General features: G+C 35.6%; 1 protein-coding gene across 2 annotated transcripts in view; it reads left to right on the forward strand.

Annotated features, from left to right (window-relative positions):
- Positions 1 to 17,893, forward strand: part of DDX10 (DEAD-box helicase 10) — a 286,697-nt gene that overhangs the window by 40,658 nt on the left and 228,146 nt on the right. Inside the window, exons 10-14 of one of the 2 annotated variants that reach the window (XM_079930173.1) lie at positions 7,393 to 7,494; positions 8,682 to 8,769; positions 9,006 to 9,077; positions 11,762 to 11,850; positions 14,762 to 15,239. In XM_079930173.1, the coding sequence (XP_079786299.1) occupies positions 7,393 to 7,494; positions 8,682 to 8,769; positions 9,006 to 9,077; positions 11,762 to 11,850; positions 14,762 to 15,239 (829 nt within the window). The remainder of the gene's footprint in view (positions 1 to 7,392; positions 7,495 to 8,681; positions 8,770 to 9,005; positions 9,078 to 11,761; positions 11,851 to 14,761; positions 15,240 to 17,893) is intronic. The other variant, XM_079930174.1, reaches the window with a different exon arrangement.

Raw genomic sequence — 17,893 nt, forward strand, 5'->3', positions numbered from 1 at the left:
CCCCTTGAATATTTTAGAACTTACCAGATATATGGTTTGCAAATATTTTCTCCCATTCAGTAGGTTGTCTTTTTATTTTGTCGATGGTTTCCTTTTCTGTGCAGGAACTTTTTAGTTTGATGTAGTCCCACTTGTTTGTTTTTGCTTTTGTTGCCTTTGCTTTTGGTGTCACACACAAAAAATCATTGCCAAGAGCAGTGTCAACACTTCATCTTGGCCAGGAGGCCCAGATTACAGTTAAGTCCCCTGCATACAAACGAGTTCCGTTCCGAGAGCGCATTCATAAGTCCAATTTGTAAGTCCAACAAAGTTAGCCTAGGTACCCAACCAACACAATCGGCTATATAGTACTGTACTGTAATAGGTTTATAATACTTTTCACACAAATAATACATAAAAAACAAACACAAAAAATAAAGAAAACATTTTAAATCTTACAGTACAGTACCTTGAAGAGTACAGTAGTATAGTACAAGAAGAGTATAGTACAAGAAGTACAAGAAGAGTTACTGACTGGAGGAGGGAGAGGAGGTGGGAGATGGTAGAGCTGAAGGATTGTCAGCAGTGGGAGACGTAGGGCAAGCTGCAGTTTCACTCATGCCTGACGTTGATGGCACAGGTTCTGGTTCCTTGTTGGATTCAACTCTCTCTACCCTCTTGAAAAAACAATCCAGTGATGTCTGGGTAGTAGCTCTTTTTTTCTCATCATAGATGGCGTGGTAGCACTGGATTGCATTTTGAAGAGCTGCTGCAACCTTTGTGTACCGTTCTACGTTAGGGTCCTATGCCTGAAAAACTTACCAGTGCCTCCTTAAATAAAGAAAATCCCCTTGCCATTTCCTGCGTCGTGAATCTCTTTGGTTCTTCAGTTACTTCTTCCTCTTGTCTCTCTTGGTCCCTTCTCTGGGCCTCCAATTCCATCAGATCTTCATTAGTAAACTCCTCGTGTTGTACAGCAAAGGGTTCAATGAAGTCCTCTTGCAGATCTAGCTTGAAATAACGATACTTTATAGTATTACTGTACTCTATACAGTACTGTACAGTAAAGTACACAAGAGCATAACCACTTGTAGAGGATGCATGCACACCAGACAATGTACACCAGACAATGTACACCAGACACATGAACTAACTTACGTGATTGGACACGTGAATGCACGTTTGCACCTTTGAAAGCTCGCAACTTGAAGATTTGTGTGTAGGGAACTTACTGTATTGGGAGCCAGTAATTTAGAAGCTGCCTACCACACCTAATGTCAAACTTCACTAGTATGTAATTTCAAGTACAAAGGTAATCACGCGGTATAGGTGAAGGCAGGAAGAGGTCTGGGACCTCCATTACAGCTCCACAGGTGCATTCTTGCCACATCAGGGTGTGCTGTGGCCCAGATTAACCTCAGAGTCTCTAAGTGATATATGAGGTTTATCATTTACACCGATGGGCCACTGGTATAGTTACAAAGCTGATCCCAGAGACCTACTCCTTAAATGCATAGACTGTAAACAAACCTGGTACATCGTCTTAGTATCTCATAGATGAGGACTCTCATGCTAGCAGATCTACTATGTTTGTTTCCCAGGAGGCTTGTCATTGGTATGTTTACGAGGAGGTTTGACTATATCACTTGTTTTTTTGGCCAGGGTAGCTTCTTCCCTGCCCTCTTCTGCACCTCCACAGTGAAAGATGGGTTGTGGCTTAGCCATTCACTTCCTAACACATAGCTGGGTGAATATGAATGAACTCATTTAGCCTTTATAATAACCTTATGAGAGAGGTCTTCGTATTAAAAAACTGTTTCTCAGAGATTGTGAGGTAAAATGTGTCTAAGATCACTCAGGAAGTACCATGGCTGGGGTTTATACTTGGGTCTTTCTGACTCTACAGCTCATGTTCTTGTCAGTGTGCCCCAAACTAGTCGTTTTCATTTAATGAAGTCTAGTGGCCGTTGCTTCCATGCAGGGCTTCTAGAATGTATGAAAGGCAGGTACTTGGAGAAGGAAAGTAGATATTTCTATTTAAGTTTGCTGCCATTCATGGTCATGAGGATAAACTAAAAATATATGCATTTTCCTTCTTTATTTGGACTGTGAGAGACAGATATCCCATAGTTGATCAAACACTGTCCTTAAAAGTCAAGAAGTTTAGGTTTGGACATGGCTCTGTCACCTGATGGCTGTGTACCCTTTGAACTTGTGTTCTTAACCTCTTTAAGCCTCAGTTTCTTCTCTTGTAAAATGGGATTGATCATATCTCTCAGGTTCCTAAAAGTATAATTTTAGGTAGTATCAGTACCACTTTTGTATAGATTTTCTTTTTCTTTTTAATCTATTAAAACTTTAGTGTTTTTCAAAAAAAAAAAATTCTTTTCTGGGGACAGAGTTGACAGAGTTTAATGTTTTCTACCCTTACCCTGTGAACTTCATAAATCCTTATACTTACTCAGTTTGCTAGAAGCTTTTCATGCAATGCATGTTAGCCAGCTTGGCTTCTTTCCAGTTATTTTATGGTGAACCTCATTTGTCAAACTGTTGAGCCTATGTGGTATACCTGTTTGTATTTCTAAGATCTTAGGCTGCAGATGACTTCATCTTTCCTGGAATATTTCCCAGTCTGTCTTTTTATTTTTTAAATCTAGTGTAGTATCTTTAGATCCTGGAATAAGCTCTGCTTTGTACCACGTTGTGCAGGAGGAGCAGAACAATTGGACTCTGATTCTTATGGCTGTCTGTCTGCCTCTGTATGGCTGACTGCACTGTCCTCCCACAGTGATAGGAGCTCTTGGGGCTGGTTGCCACAGGTAAGGCTAAGGCATAGGGAGAATAGAAGCAGACACAGGGCGGGGACAAAAGAGAGAAGGGCTGTGGAATAGCAGAGTGTGACCAACAGTTGTCTCCATTTCTCCACCTCTTGATCATACTTGTATTGTGAACAATGACTAGTATATTAATACAGTCACAGGTGTTAGAATTAAGGTCCTAAAGGGACCTAGATCATCTCACTCAAACTGTATAATTTATAAATAAGAAAATACAATATATAGTGATAAAATGACTCATTATCCAAGTTTATAAAGCTAATGAATAGTAGAACTGGAACTTGAAATCAGTTCTGTTGATTCCAAATCCAGTATTTCATCTGCTAGTGCAACATCTAGTGGTTTGTTTGCATTTTTTCACCCACCAAATATTTAGTCACCAGCTTTTAGGTACATACGATATATGTTAGGTCTGAAAGTCAAATTCATACATGTTAATTTAATGGTCAAGATAAGAGAATACACTAATATTGGTAGTACTAGGATGTGTTAAACAAGGTAAGAGTTAGATGTAGATTTTTAAAGCTTATAAAGTTTTTACTAACTTGTGTTTTATTACAAAAGACATGCTTATTTATTATACAAATTTGAGACAATGGGCAAAACAGTTAAACCACCCAAATTCTACCACCTAGAAAAATTTCTTTTTCGTGTATGTTTGTATATATATTTTTTTAAATTACAAAAGTCGAATCCTTCTAAACATTCTTTTATAACCTGATTGATAACCTGGAGAACCAGGCTGGGAGAACTCAGAGTGGCAGTTGTGAACACTGTCAGATCCTGCTGCAGCAGTTGTTGAAGGTAGGAGTGAGCAAGGTTTAAGGGCCATTTAAAGACTCAACTAGAATGGAGTTTGTGTTGAGGAATCTGAATTGGTGGATTAATGGTTCTTGGGTAGAAGGCAAACTATTGCCAGAATGGCAAGGCCTTTTTCCCTTCCTCTGGCCATATTGTTTCAAGGTTATTTCATTGGAAGAATTACCATTGGGATCCAAGAGTCAGTGGTTTGGATCTCCTAATTTAGCTAGAGATACAAGTGAGCTGTAGGGTGTAGAAATAAGTTTCCTGATATCAGACAGTTACGGTCAACCTATTGAGGATCCTTCTTTCCGGACAGAATCCTGCTATAGTTGAAAAGGAGTATGGAAGTGAAAGTGTAGTCATCAGCTCATTATGTAGTCATCAGCTGATTATTTATTTATTTAGGCCAATTTCTTGGCCTTTCAGGAACTTTTTTATTTGCTTCCTCAATTGGTTGCTTGCTTTTAAGATTGGCAAATTAATGTAAAATGAAGCTTATCATAAATTCTGAAGAGTTACATAAATGTAACTGATGGTATTAACACTGATGGTAAAAATGAGACTTTTTGTTTTGTTTCAGATGCAGGGCTTTTTTTTTTTTTTTTTGATGCCTACAGTGTTTCTTAAAATAATCTGTCTAAATATATAGAACTTTAAAATGTAGGTCTTATGAAGAACATTTATTTCTCTATGCATATATTTAGCCTTGGGTCTTGGATATTGCTTTGGAAATATAAAAGCTAGCTCATGGGTAAATAGATTATTCTTGTAAGCATTTTTTAAAAAGGGGGGCAAATGTGCTTATGCTTTTTTAAAAGTGCTCTTCTTTTTGTAATAAAAGCTTACTGGAAAATTTTGGGTGTTGGTATGTGGGAGATAATTTGTGCTTTACATTGTTTCTGGGAAAAGATGTGTGTGATGTAAAATAGGTAAAATAACCAGTGATGATCTTTATTAAAAGATGCTTGCTTTGTGGGATTCGACTTTGGACATGTTTTTCCATTTTCCTTTGGGAATCTTTTTCTTCTAAATTTCAGTGTTGCAGTCTGTCTTAACCTTAGCCTTTTATGTGTATATTCTGTTAGGTATATTCTGTTAAAGGTTTGAATATGACCCCTTGGTGACATTACTCGTGACTTATCCTCCTAGATTGTCCCTGGATGCATGAATGGGTAGATAAGATAGATGTAGATGGTTAGACTTATTTTTGCTTATGAGTCAGTCTGAAGATTGAGATCTTCATTGGATTCCCTTTTGATATCCTAGAGATTTCTCTTTACCCCTTTGCTACAGCTCTGGCCTAAGTAGACTTTGGAAGCCTTTTTATTTTCTTTCTCCATCTCTGAATTTGGATGTGGAATGTTAGAAGCGTGTGTTATCCTTCAACCCACTCATCTCCCTTATTCCTAATTGTTTTTCTTTGTACCACATGAAATAAGCTTTTTTACTTATGAAGGTAACTGATTTTACTTCAAGAGTCGGTCTGCTTTGAGGGTATTTGGTAAGTGCATACATAGTGAGTCAGTATTGACTGATCTGTGTCCTCTTTGACCTTCACCCTGTCCTTGGTAAAATTTTAGAATTTCAGTAGTTGTGATGTCTCTCAGATATCTTGTTTGTTCAGGTACCTCACTACTTCATAGACTAATAATTTCTGCTCACAGATAGTTTAGTCCAACATTGCTTAGGGGAAATGCTTTAAATTCATATTTCTTCATAGTAAATTAAGATGAAACATTTGAGTCATACTAGTCTGTATTAAAATACAGTGAAGAAGTTTTTCAGTTGTGAAACAGATTCTTTGTAAAAGGAGTAAATGTATGCTTAATTACTTTCATCTCCCTGTTTAATACACAAGCATTTAGAAAACATGGAATAAACAAACAAGCACAAAGTAGACAAAACTACCCATCGGACTCTCTCAAATGCTGTTTTCTCCCTGGAAAACTTGACTCTCCTCTAACAGTTGACTAATTCCTAATTGTTCTTTAAATTTCAGCTCTTAGATGTCATTTTCTCAGGGCAGTTTTTTCTTTCTTTTTTTTTTTTAAACTCCTAGAGCACATTGTGTAGAGCTCTGTGTTATGTGTTTTTGTAGCTTCCCATATGTCTACTGTAGCAGTCATATCACTTTGTTGTTATTACGGGTTTTATGTCTATCCCTAATAGTCTGTAAGCTCTGTGACAGCCAGAACTGTATCTGTTTTATCACTCTATTTCAGTGCCTGGTATATAGTAGCCCCTTAATTTTTTTAAATTTATGAATTAACTTTAACCTTTTAATACTTTTGATGTTTTATTTCATACTTTTCTATGTGTCTGGGTACACATAAAAATATATAAACACATACTTTTGTAATGCTATTACACTGGAGTTTTTTTACCCTTTTGTGTAGGAATAGAATTTTGAAATCAACATGTGAGGTAAAAATTGCTCTTCAGTCTTTGGATTGACAGTAAGTCAACAAAGTCATATTCCCTCCAGTGTACAGTGATAAAGGTCTGCTTATATACAGTGGTAGTTGGTCTCTCTAGAGACTTATCCAAGGTCCTCTAAAACCAGACTCTCATGTACCTTCCGGCAGTCTTTCCTGCTGTGCACTTACATACACTGGCTTCAGTTGAATTTCTCCTATCTTTAGTTTACTCTGTGTTTGTCTTGTATTTTCTGATTCCCGCTCCTTTGTTCATGCCATTTTTCCTCTTTGGAATACCTTAGCTTTTCCCTTTCTATCCATTTTTAAGGCCCACGTCAAATTCCATCTGCTGTGACATGTTTCTCTTTTTCTCTGGCTAACCCTTAGTGTCCTCCTTTCACTTCTGAGTTCATGGCGCTTTATTGCCAGTGGTTATCCTTTGACACTTGGTGATTTACCATTTTGGGACTGTTTTTTGAGGCTCTTGCTTTTGTGTGAGTTTGTCTTTTCTGGTAACCATATTGTTGGATCACTGAAGGCAGGGATATTCATCTTCTATTTATTTGTGTTCTTCATAATTTATACCTGGCACAAAGTTTTTCAGTAAATAGTTTATTTGGTTAACTATAAAAATTTATTTGCCCCTCATATTTATAGCATGAACCCTGAAGAGAATTCTTTGTCTTTAAGAAATTTCTACAAATACCTGATTCTATTCTGTCTTACTGCTTTCATGTAATATCTAAGGTATCCAGGAAATCTGTATATAAGTAGCACAAGAAGCTTAAGTAACTATGGGGTGCCTTATGGCCCACTTACATAGAAATTTTTGATGGTGCACCTATATACTAGGTGAAGGAAGAGAAATCATGGATTAGAGGTAGTAAGTTTTTCAGCGGAGCAGAGATCCATTCCTTATAACTGATGCCTCTGAACTCTGAACCATGTTATTCCCAAGGTAGAAGAAAAATTTCCAGGAAGATGATTAGATTTCCTTAATGTATTGGGAGCCATGTTTATTAAATGATTAATTTTATTACATCAGTCTTGTGACTTGAATGAGAAATTGTCTCCTTGCTATAGGTAGACCGTTATTTAAGAAATTCTTCTTAATTGATTTGTTTCTTCTACTGTGGTATAGCCTAAAAATCAATGGGAATTGTAACTAGTGATGAATTTTGAAAAAGGTGTTCAAGAGCCCTAGTTTTCTGTTGTCACAGAAGTTAAAAAAAATGGTATTCCTCATATTTACTAATTTGGTGAACTTGCTTTCTTGTTACCTGTTCATCAAACTGTTAAAATGTAAAGTGCAGATGGCATTAATGTGGAAGGGATTTTGTTTGTTTTTTGTTTAGGTACAAAGAGGATGGTGAAGCTTTATTAATTTTGCTTCCCTCAGAAGAAAAAGGGATGGTGCAGCAGCTTCTTCAGAAGAAAGTGCCTGTGAAGGAAATCAAGTAAGAACTATTTGCTGTCTTGATATTATTGTTAGAAAAATGAAGGCATGAAATTATTATGCCTAATTATGTATACCTAATTCCCTCCTCCCTCTAAGCTTTTCTGCTCTATGATTTTGGACTTTTTGTTTGCTTTGTTTTTAACAACTTTTTTAGAAGACTGTCATCGGAGAAAACAAGATGAAAAAGAGACCTTGTTAGCATCAGGAGGCATTGATGGTTGAAAGAATTAAACCTCTTGGCTGAACTTATTTTTGGGGTTGTCTGTCTATTTCAGAGGATTGTCCTCTCCTGTCATTGAAGATGTTTAGATTGAGTGTCAGCAGAATTGATTGTAGTCTCACTTATATTGGGGCCCTTGAAACACCCTGCTTTCATCTGGAGGAAAGTAACTTGGGAGGGTGGTTAGATGTGGTGGAGGAGTGGATAAGAGTTTAGATGAAACAAGATTGGATGTGAGTTGATAATTGTTGAGGCTGAGTGAAAGTTTTCTACCTTTGTATATTTTGATATTTTCTGTAATTAAAAAAAGTAAAAAACACCTCATCTGCCACCACCTATTACCACTCCAGCTTTTCAGGAACAAAATTGTTCAGTCTAAAATCAGGGAAACAAGTGGAAGTTCCTTTGTGAAACCTAGAATAGATGCTTGTAAGAATTACATTCTTTCCTGTAATTTTCATTCTAAACCCCGGGCAGATTTAAGTAACCATTCTATTATGTTATGCCTGATTTCTAGATAAGGAAAACAATATTTATATCCTTGGCTACTTGTTTATTATTTGACTTTTGTTTTATGGTATTTGACTGAAAACGGAAATTGTATAAAAGTGACGTTTGCTTTCATTTATTCCATTTCATTGATGATCCACCTCCCACAAGAGGCTACTTTCTATCCTTAAAGACTTAAGAAGTGAACATTGCTAATTGTGGTGTTAACCTAATCTTTCAGTCACTCAGCATGGGTTGTTTAGAGAAAATGTGAATTTTACATTTTTTTCCTGCATTATTCAAAATATGCAGAGTCAAATTTCTGTCTAGTGTAATTTCAGTCTAATCTGGGTCATAGATGAGAAATAATGTTATAGATTTTAAAAATACTGAGGAAAATAGAAAATACTGTATACTGTTTTCAGTTTCTAAAATTGAGATGTCTTAGTTTAATCTTTATCTTTTTGTTACAAAAGAATCAATCCAGAAAAACTTACAGACATTCAGAAAAAATTGGAATCGCTTTTAGCTCAAGATCAAGATTTAAAAGAAAGAGCTCAAAGGGTAAGTCATTTTTGAATTTGATACCTTCAGTGGAATAGAGCATATAATAAAGTTACGTTGTATCATTTTCTACTACTTCTAGGTTGCATAGTTATGCTTCAGATATTCAGGTAGTATAAAGTTCAGGTAAGTTTAACTTATTCTTTAACTTTGAAAAAATTATGTATTTCTTTCTTTTTTTTTTAAAAATCTTTGGCTGCACCACGTGGCATGTGGGATCTTGGTTCCCAAACCAGGGGATTGAACCCGTGTCCCTTGCAGTGGAAGCGTGGAGTCTTAACCACTGGACCGCCAGGGAAGTCCTAAAAGTATATATTTCTTATAGTAACTTGGAAAAATGTCTATTATTTGTCCATAGTCTTGTCAGACATATAGAAAATACTCTGATTTTTAAGTGTACAATGGCTGGATTTCTAATATACTTGATAAGGTTATCAACTTTTGATTTCTTCAGTAAAGTTTTTATTAACTTCTGACTGCACTTTCTTGACTGTAAAATTAATATCTTATATTAGGTTAAATTTCTAGAAAGCATAGCACTCTTGCTAAATTCTCTTTAGGAATGAGATTTTAATCTATAAGTATGACAGTGTTCCCAAACTGCTTTTTTTGGACTTAGAAATCCTCTTGATTAGCAAATACTCAAAGAATTGTCACTTTTAGTTATACTTATTTTTTAGTTCTTAGAGCACCCAGCAGTAGATTCTTTAGAAAAGGAAGATGTGAAATTATTTTGCGTTGTGCTTATAGCTGTCCAATCTTTGAATTGACAAATATTTGAGTCCCTGTTATGAAGTTCTTCATTTTCAGCACTTGTTTACTTATATTTTAGTTACGAGATCTACATACGATATCTACATCTGCATCTCCCATAACTCAACAATGATTTAAAGAGTAGGGATTCAGAGATTGGAGGAAGAAAATAAAGAGGAGGCATGGAAAGGGCATCCTCAGTAGACAGAGGAGCCTGAGCAGAAAGTCAGTAGTCAGTCTTTTGTGTGATGGTTTTGAAAGTGGATATTCTAAGCAAAGAAGTTTTATTTAAAGACAAGATCTTATGTTTAAAAAATTAACTTAGGTTATATTTTATCAAATTATTGTCACTGTGCTTAAAATACCAACATTAATGATGAAAGCTAAAATTCAGATGCTTAGTATGTGCTAGGCACTTAGCTGCAGCATGACCCTATTACATGACAGTTTGGTTTTTTTTTTTTTTTACATGACAGTTTGATATGCATTGTGTTATTTAATCTTGCCAACAACCTATGAGGTAGGTGATATTGATTTGATTTTATAGATGGGAAAATAGGAGCTGAGGAAATTAAAAATTGTCCAGGGTGACGTAGCTATTAAGTGGCAGACCTAAGATTTAAATCCAGGTCTTTCTTCAGAAGTTCCATGATACATCAGGAGAAGTTCCAGAGTATAAGAGAATCAAATGATGAACTGTGCGTAGTTAAACTTCTGTAAGCTCACTTCACCTGAAATCTAATGAAAAGGGTCTTTAAACAGATTTTTTTTTTCTTAGTTTTTGGGCATATATTTAGGCATGGAAACATTTGTGTGCATGTTTTGCCTAGCAGACATACTTTAAGCTAGGAGTTAAATCTTTTAGAAGCTTTGGAAATAGTATGCACATTTGAAAATAATATACATGAATTCTGATGTCATGACTTTGTGCATACTTAGGTCATTCTATTATGAATCAGGAAATATGAAACACTGGAAGGATGTCGTTTCACTGGTTTCTGCATATAACAAATGAGCCTTCCAGAATAAGATTATAGAAAAGCACATTGAAATAAATGATGTGATTTACTGGGTGTCACGCATGGTTTAGCAGAACGGCTAACTGTTGTCAGCTGCAGCAAGCTATCGAATTTCATAGAAGCAATTTTCTAGCTTTTATTATAATCTGGATAGAACAAAAACAATAAGAAACTGGGATGATTTCTTGTGGACGATTGTAGGGGAAAAAATTATCCTTGAATTATTCATTTTAATGCCTATGGAGACAGGGAAAATGGTTTGAAGATTAGTGTAAATGGTTTGAAGAAAGGATTAGTGTAAAGTTAGAGAAAATGTGAAGTTTAGGAAATATAGAAATGGGAATTAAATATACTGTATAAAAATTAATTTTAAAATCAAAAAATAAAACTCCTGCTTACATATGTTTCACCATCTTTGCTGCCTGTTTATTTTACAGACTGACAGAGGATCCAGGACCATGTTTACTTTTTAGTTTGCAATAGTTCTTGGTATAAAGATAGTTTACTTTCTTTTTTTTTTAACACAAGCAAGAAAAATATTACAAGTTAATGACAGATTACTTGAAATTATAATGACAACTAATTACTTGAAATTATAATAAAAAAGAAAAAGCTTTAGGAATAAACTTTTCCTGTTATGATTTTATTAAGCTTAATTTAAGTACAGTAAAATTTTGTTGTAGTAGTCAAAGGATGTTTTCAAGTAATAATTATTACTTATAACTGGTATTCATTGGTACTTAATGTATTCCAGAAGAAATGCCGAGTACTCTACATGCATTTTTCTCATTTAATTCTCATAACACTCTGAGTAGAAGGTACTGTTATATTATGTTTGATAGATGAGGAAACTGACAGAGAAATGAGAAACTTGCTCAGCTAGTAAGATGTGGAGCTCAGATTTCAACTGTATTATTCCAAAGCCTGTGTTTTTCCATATTAATGCACCTGAATGATATTAACTTCTAGAATAGCTTTTTGAGAAGGTTATGTTTTATGTTGAGTTGGCTTGATGAAACCAAATTTAAAGTCTTTTCTAATATTACAATTCGAAAAAGGTAGGTTTTTTTGTTTTTGTGAGATGACATATACTCAGCTATTTTTGAGGTTTTTCACTACTGTTGAATTTATCCTTTTGATTAATTTTTTTATCTCAGTTAAAATTCATTTTCCATTTCTGACTAGTATATATCTTACACTTCAGCCTTTTATGTTTACAGTGTTTTGTCTCCTACATACGTTCAGTGTATCTGATGAAGGATAAAGAAATATTTGATGTGAGCAAGTTACCTATACCTGAATATGCCCTGTAAGTATTCATATTATAGTTTTGTTTGTGAATCCTTAAAGTTAGAGGGAATTTGTTTGAAACCTGGTTTTGAGAGTCTTAGTTTAAACCACTGTGCCTTACCTTAGAAGAATCTGTTGAAGATTTGCAGAGAAAAAGATTATATAAACTGTAGAAAACTTGTTGAGCTTTCAGTTGTCAGGAATTTCAGTCAGGAAGAAGTTTCTTACTTGTAAGTATGAATTCCTGAAAGTTACACTGGCAGTTTCCTGTAGTTTGGGCTTAAAGGAGATGGAGAGCAATTGACAAGCATTCTTTGAAATCTTTAAATGTCTGTAGCCCTCTTGTTTTCTAAAAAGCTGGCTTGGTTTACTGTAGTTCTTTTTATGCTTTGGATGCAAGTCTGTTTGTCAGTTCTTCCCTTCTTTTAGATTGGTTTCCCATGCTGCTTATTGCCTGGATATTCTTTGTGTCTTGATGTTTCTTACATGTGCTCACAGTTACCATGGCAAAATGTCTCTCTTTAGTAATTGTGGTTACTATTATATGAAAACGGAACTCTTGGTCTTGTTTTGGCTTAGTAGTTGAAGGATTTTTTTTCCTAATCTTTTCAGGTATAAAGGAGGAGCATCTGTTTTTTCAATGGGGTCCCACTTGTGGGAAAAGCATTGACAAAATCCTATAGAAGCACCCTTAAGGTTACTCATACTTTGAATGTCAGATTGAAATCTCCTAGTCTGTGATGAAATATGTACTTTCAAAGCAAGGTCTGTGTATTTGGCCTGCTTTCCAGGAATTCGAGTACCTTTACCTTTGAGTCTAATAAAAACTTGTATCCGAGTGAGCTGCTGTTTTCCATTCTTCATGTTACATTGCAAGTTCATTATAACAGGTAATTTGTCAGTTGTAACATTTTAGAGCCATTTAATTTGCTAGATAACAAAGTAAGGTCACTGACTGTTTAGGTAATGGATGGAAAATCACATGCCAGGGATAACATGTTTTTGTTTGCTTATCTCTTTACGAATTTTAAAATTTCTGAATATGATTCATGGTTTAGGTTATTAGCTGATTTTTGTGCTTCATGAAATTCTATCCTGGTTTCCTGGTTTTCTCATTGACATAGCTGAGATACTAGCAAACAGGAGAGGCACAGGTCTTTTAATGCTGCAGGGCCATATTTAGAGGACATTTTGTTGCCACAGATGCCAGTAAATCTCATCTGTTTACAGTTGAAGACCTTTGCTTTTTGTTGGTGATGCTTAGGGAAGCAGAAAGTTAAATTCTGAGCCTAAATTACTGGTACAGTTTAACTTGGTGTTTTAATTTAATTTTTGTGGATTTTAGATGTATAATTTCCTTGATCTATACTTTCCTTTAGAAGCCTTTGATACCTAAAACAGTGCTATGTATGTGGGATAAAATAAAGGTTTAAAAAACTATTTTACTGAAGAAATATATTTTATTTATTTATATTAGTAAAATACTTTTTTGAATATTAAAGAAATATGTTTTAAATACCTAATATATCTAGTTCATTGAGCTAGGCATTAAAATTATAGATGTGGGGCTTCCCTGGTGGCGCAGTGGTTGAGAGTCCGCCTGCCGATGCAGGGGACACGGGTTCGTGCCCCAGTCTGGGGAGATCCCACATGCCACGGAGCGGCTAGGCCCGTGAGCCATGGCCAATGAGCCTGCGCGTCTGGAGCCTGTGCTCCGCAAGGGGAGAGGCCACAACAGTGAGAGGCTCGCGTACTGCAAAAAAAAAAAAAAAAAAATTATAGATGTATGGTTATGTACTTCTACCTTAAAGGAGGTCCAAGTTTAGTAGCAGAGAAAGACATGTAAATGTAACTGTAATACATTGAGGGAAATGCTCTGATGCGTATTGAGTTTGTGATCCTAACTGTATCCCCTATAACAGTAATAATGACAAGTGCTCAGTAGTGGCTGCCTGTGTGTTAGGCACTATAATAGATGCATTGCCTCTGTGAACTCATTTTATTTTTATAATGATCCTATAATGTAGGTACTCTTGTCATGCCATTTTGCAAATGAGAGGACTGAGGTATAGAGAGGTTTAATAATGTCCTTTGATCATATAGCTTATAGGTGACAGAGCCAGGATTTTAACCTCAACAGTTCTATTTATGAATCCAGGTTTTACAACCACACCTCTCAGTTTCTGTGAATTGTGTCTTATAGGAAAAAGGCAGTTGGTCCATTTTCTAATGTTAGCTTTTTATTATAGCAGGCCTTGCTTTAAGAGTTTCTTTTCAATCCATCTGTGGGAACTTAGAAGCTAGGAAAGACCTGACCATAAAGTAAATCTTGATCTTAGAAGGAGAAAATAAGATTTTTTTTTCTTTTTTGGTCTAAAGTTTAAAAATCCATTTTTATAGAAGTGATTGTGCCACGTTATGTGTGTTAGAAGGGAGGATGATAATACTTGAGTTTATTCATTGCAGAGAACTGTGTTTTGTTCTTTCATGGTCATGCCTTTTCCAGCTTTAGTATTTATATTTTACAAAGTATTTTCATATAGTTAGTACATCAGATATTTATAATAGCTGTGAGATAGGCCTGGTAGGTATTGTTATCTCACATTTGAGAAAACTGAGGCTGAGAGAGTTATACTGGAAATAGGCAGATTTAGTAGTTGAACTGTTCCCTTGCTTCTGGTCTCATGCTCTTTATTTTGTTAACTGTGTTACCATCTTAATGGAAAATGGGGTATCTCCAATATTTTCTGACAGGTATTCATTATCTTTTAGATCACCTAATGTGTCAAGGTGGAGTTGTATCTCAGAGGAACATTTTCTTAAAAAAAAAATTTCCAAAAATCTCAACTCCTGAGAAACTGTTTCATAATAAACTCATAAACACACCATCAGTGTGCTGAGATAACTGTTTTCATTTGCTCATATTTAAGGTCTCTTGGTCTTGCTGTGGCACCACGGGTAAGATTTCTTCAGAGAATGCAAAAACAAACCAACAAAGAACTGGTAGTGAGTCAAGATAATAAAGTAATTGAGCCAAGGACTCTCTCCCTCACTAGTGATGAAGTGGAAGAATTTAGAGCCTACTTCAATGAGAAAATGTCTATTCTCCAGAAAGGTGGGAAAATACCAGAAGGGACAGAGTACAGACTGGCTAGTGGTATTAGTGATGGAGAGGAAGAAGAGAAAGAATGTGAACAAGAAATGGAAGAGAAACTGGGAAAAACAAAAGGGTCTCAACCTCAGTCTGTCTCTAGCAACAAAGAGCCACAGAAGAACAAAGAAGTTCCTGTGCAGTTCTTGGACAGAGATGATGATGATGAGGAGGACGATGGCCTCAATGCTGACTTCATTAAGGTGAAGAGGCGCAATGTGTTTGGGTTGGATCTTAAAGAGAATAAAACATTACAGGTAAGTTTACCCCTAGTGGAGGATCTTCTATTATTTCCTACCACTTCTTACCACGTGCTGCCTGTTGCCTTTGGGGAACTGTGGGAAAATAACCAGGAGAAATTTGTAGAATGACTTTCTTTGCTGTGAACTCTCCCTCCTTCTCCATCTTTAATGATGGAATAGGTGCTAAAGAATTCTCATTTTTCATAACTTTGCGAATTCTAAGAGGTTGACAGCTTTAATCTTTTCATTTATTGGTTTTCTGGTGCATGTTTTAAAAAGTAGCCAGTTTCATGATTATAACATTAAGTAATAAGGTGATGGGGTTTCGTGGTTTATGATGTGAGGATCCTTCACTGTGATTCTTAGTATACTACTTTCTGATTTAAATAATTATAAATATTCCTTACAACAATTCAATCTCTCTAAACTTTTAATGAGACATTTGGTTTTGGGCACCAATCCAGAATCTTAAAAAGAAAGCCAGCACTTCTATTTAAAGGCCGCTTATGAAGGTTTATTAAGTTTCACATAGGTCCTTTGTTTCTCACTAGGCACCTGCTAGGAGGAATAAAAGAGATAATCAAGGTAAAGCACCTGTTTCCTGGGGTACTTGTAGGTGCACAGTAAATATGTTTCTCCACCCTTCCCTTATTTTCGTTTTAATTTTGTATGCCTTATTCTTGATCATTTCTTTGGAGAGAATTGAATGAAAAATGAACCTGAACTCTTATTCCTTATACAATTCTTTATACAATATTGTGACAAGAGTCACAATAGGAAATATTAAATTTTGAACTATGAAACTTGGATAGGTGTTTTTTAAAATTAATTAATTAATTATTATTTTTGGCTGTGTTGGATCTTCATTGCTGTGTGCGGCTTTCTCTAGTTGAAGAGAGCATGGGCTTCTCCCTGCAGTGGCTTCTCTTGCTGCGGAGCACGGGCTCTAGAGCACATGGGCTTCAGTAGATGTGGCGCGTGGGCTCTAGAGCGCAGGCTCAGTAGTTGTGGCTCACGGGCCTAGTTGCTCCACCGCATGTGGGGTCTTCCCAGACCAGGGCTCGAACCCGTGTCCCCTGCATTGGCAGGCGGATTCTTAACCACTGTGCCACCAGGGAAGCCCTGGATAGGTGCTTTTTAAAGTAACTAAATAAAAACTTTAAAAGTAGCAAACATACTGAGTACTTTATGTATTAGGCATTTTCTAAACATTATCTCATTTGGTCCTTGAATAACCCTATAGGTAGGTACTCTATCATTATACAAGTAAGAGGAAAATAACGGAGATACAGAGATAATAAAATAGTGAGGTGCACAATTAATTATTGGCAAAGTCGGAGTTTGAATCTAGGTATTCTTACTCTAATACTCGTATCTTGACCAATAATCTGTTTTTTTGAAGTCTGATTTAGGTTTTCTCTTACGTTTTCTTCTGGACTTTTTATAGTTTTAGCACTTGAGTTTAGGGCTAGTGTTCATTTCAATTTAATTTTTGTGTACGGTATGAGGTAAGGGTTGAGGTTCCAATGCCTCTCTCCCCCCATGTGGATGTCCAGTTGAACCAGTACTGTTTTCTGAAATTACTGTCCTTTTTCCATTCTAGTTACCTTGACTCTTTGTTGACCACGTACGTTTAGGTCTCTGTGTTGACTCTCTTGGTTTTATACAGTTACCCTTTCATAAATAACACCAGTGTCAATTAGTATAGCTTTATGGTAAATCTCAAGTCAGATAGTGTTAGTCTTCCAACTTGATATTTTAAAAAATTTTGAGCATTTTTAGACCATTGCATTTCCATGTAAGTTTTTGAATCAGCTAGTTAATATTTATAGAAAGTCTTTTCATATTTTCATTGAGATTGCATTGAATGTATAAATCTGTTTGGGGAGAATTAACAATATTGACTCTTCTGATTCAGTATATGACGTATCTTTCCATTTATCTAGGTCTTCTTTAATATCTTTTAGTATTTTTTAATAATTTTAAGCATGTACGTCTTACCACATATTTTGTTAGATCCATCACTATTTTATAGTTTTCAATGCTATTATAAATACTTCAAAAAATTCAGTTTCTCATTTTTTGTTGCTAGAATATAGAAGTACAGTTTTTGCATACCAGTCATTCTAAACTGTCCTGTTAAGTTCTTGTGGCTGTTTTTTGAGATTCTTTGGAGTTTTCTTTGGATCTTCTCTGTAGCTGGTCATGGTATTTGTGAATAAAGATAGTTTCATTTCTTCCTTTCCAATCTGTGTGTCTTTTATTTCATTTTCTTACTTGATTACACTGTATGTTGAGCAGCGGTAGTGAGAATGGACATCATTGTCTTGTTCCTGTCTTAGGGAGGGGAAACATTCAGTCCTTTACCATTACATCCGATGTTAGCTGTAGGTTTTTTGTAAATGCTTTTAACGGGTTGAGGAAGTTCATTCTATTTCTGGCTGGTTTAGTGTTTTTATCAGAAATGGATGGTGAATTTTGTCAGATGCTTTTTCTGCACCTATTAGGGTGAACATAGAGTTGTTGTTATTTATTCTGTCAGCACATTGATTTTTCTAATGTTGAACCAACCTTAAATTCCTATGATAAACCTCACTCATTCGTGATGTGCTTTCCTGTATCTATTACAGGACTCTATTTGCTAATATTTTGTTAAGGGTCTTTGCTTC

This window comes from Stenella coeruleoalba, assembly GCF_951394435.1.
Source record: "Stenella coeruleoalba genome assembly, chromosome: 8".
Taxonomy (NCBI): Eukaryota; Metazoa; Chordata; class Mammalia; order Artiodactyla; family Delphinidae; genus Stenella; species Stenella coeruleoalba.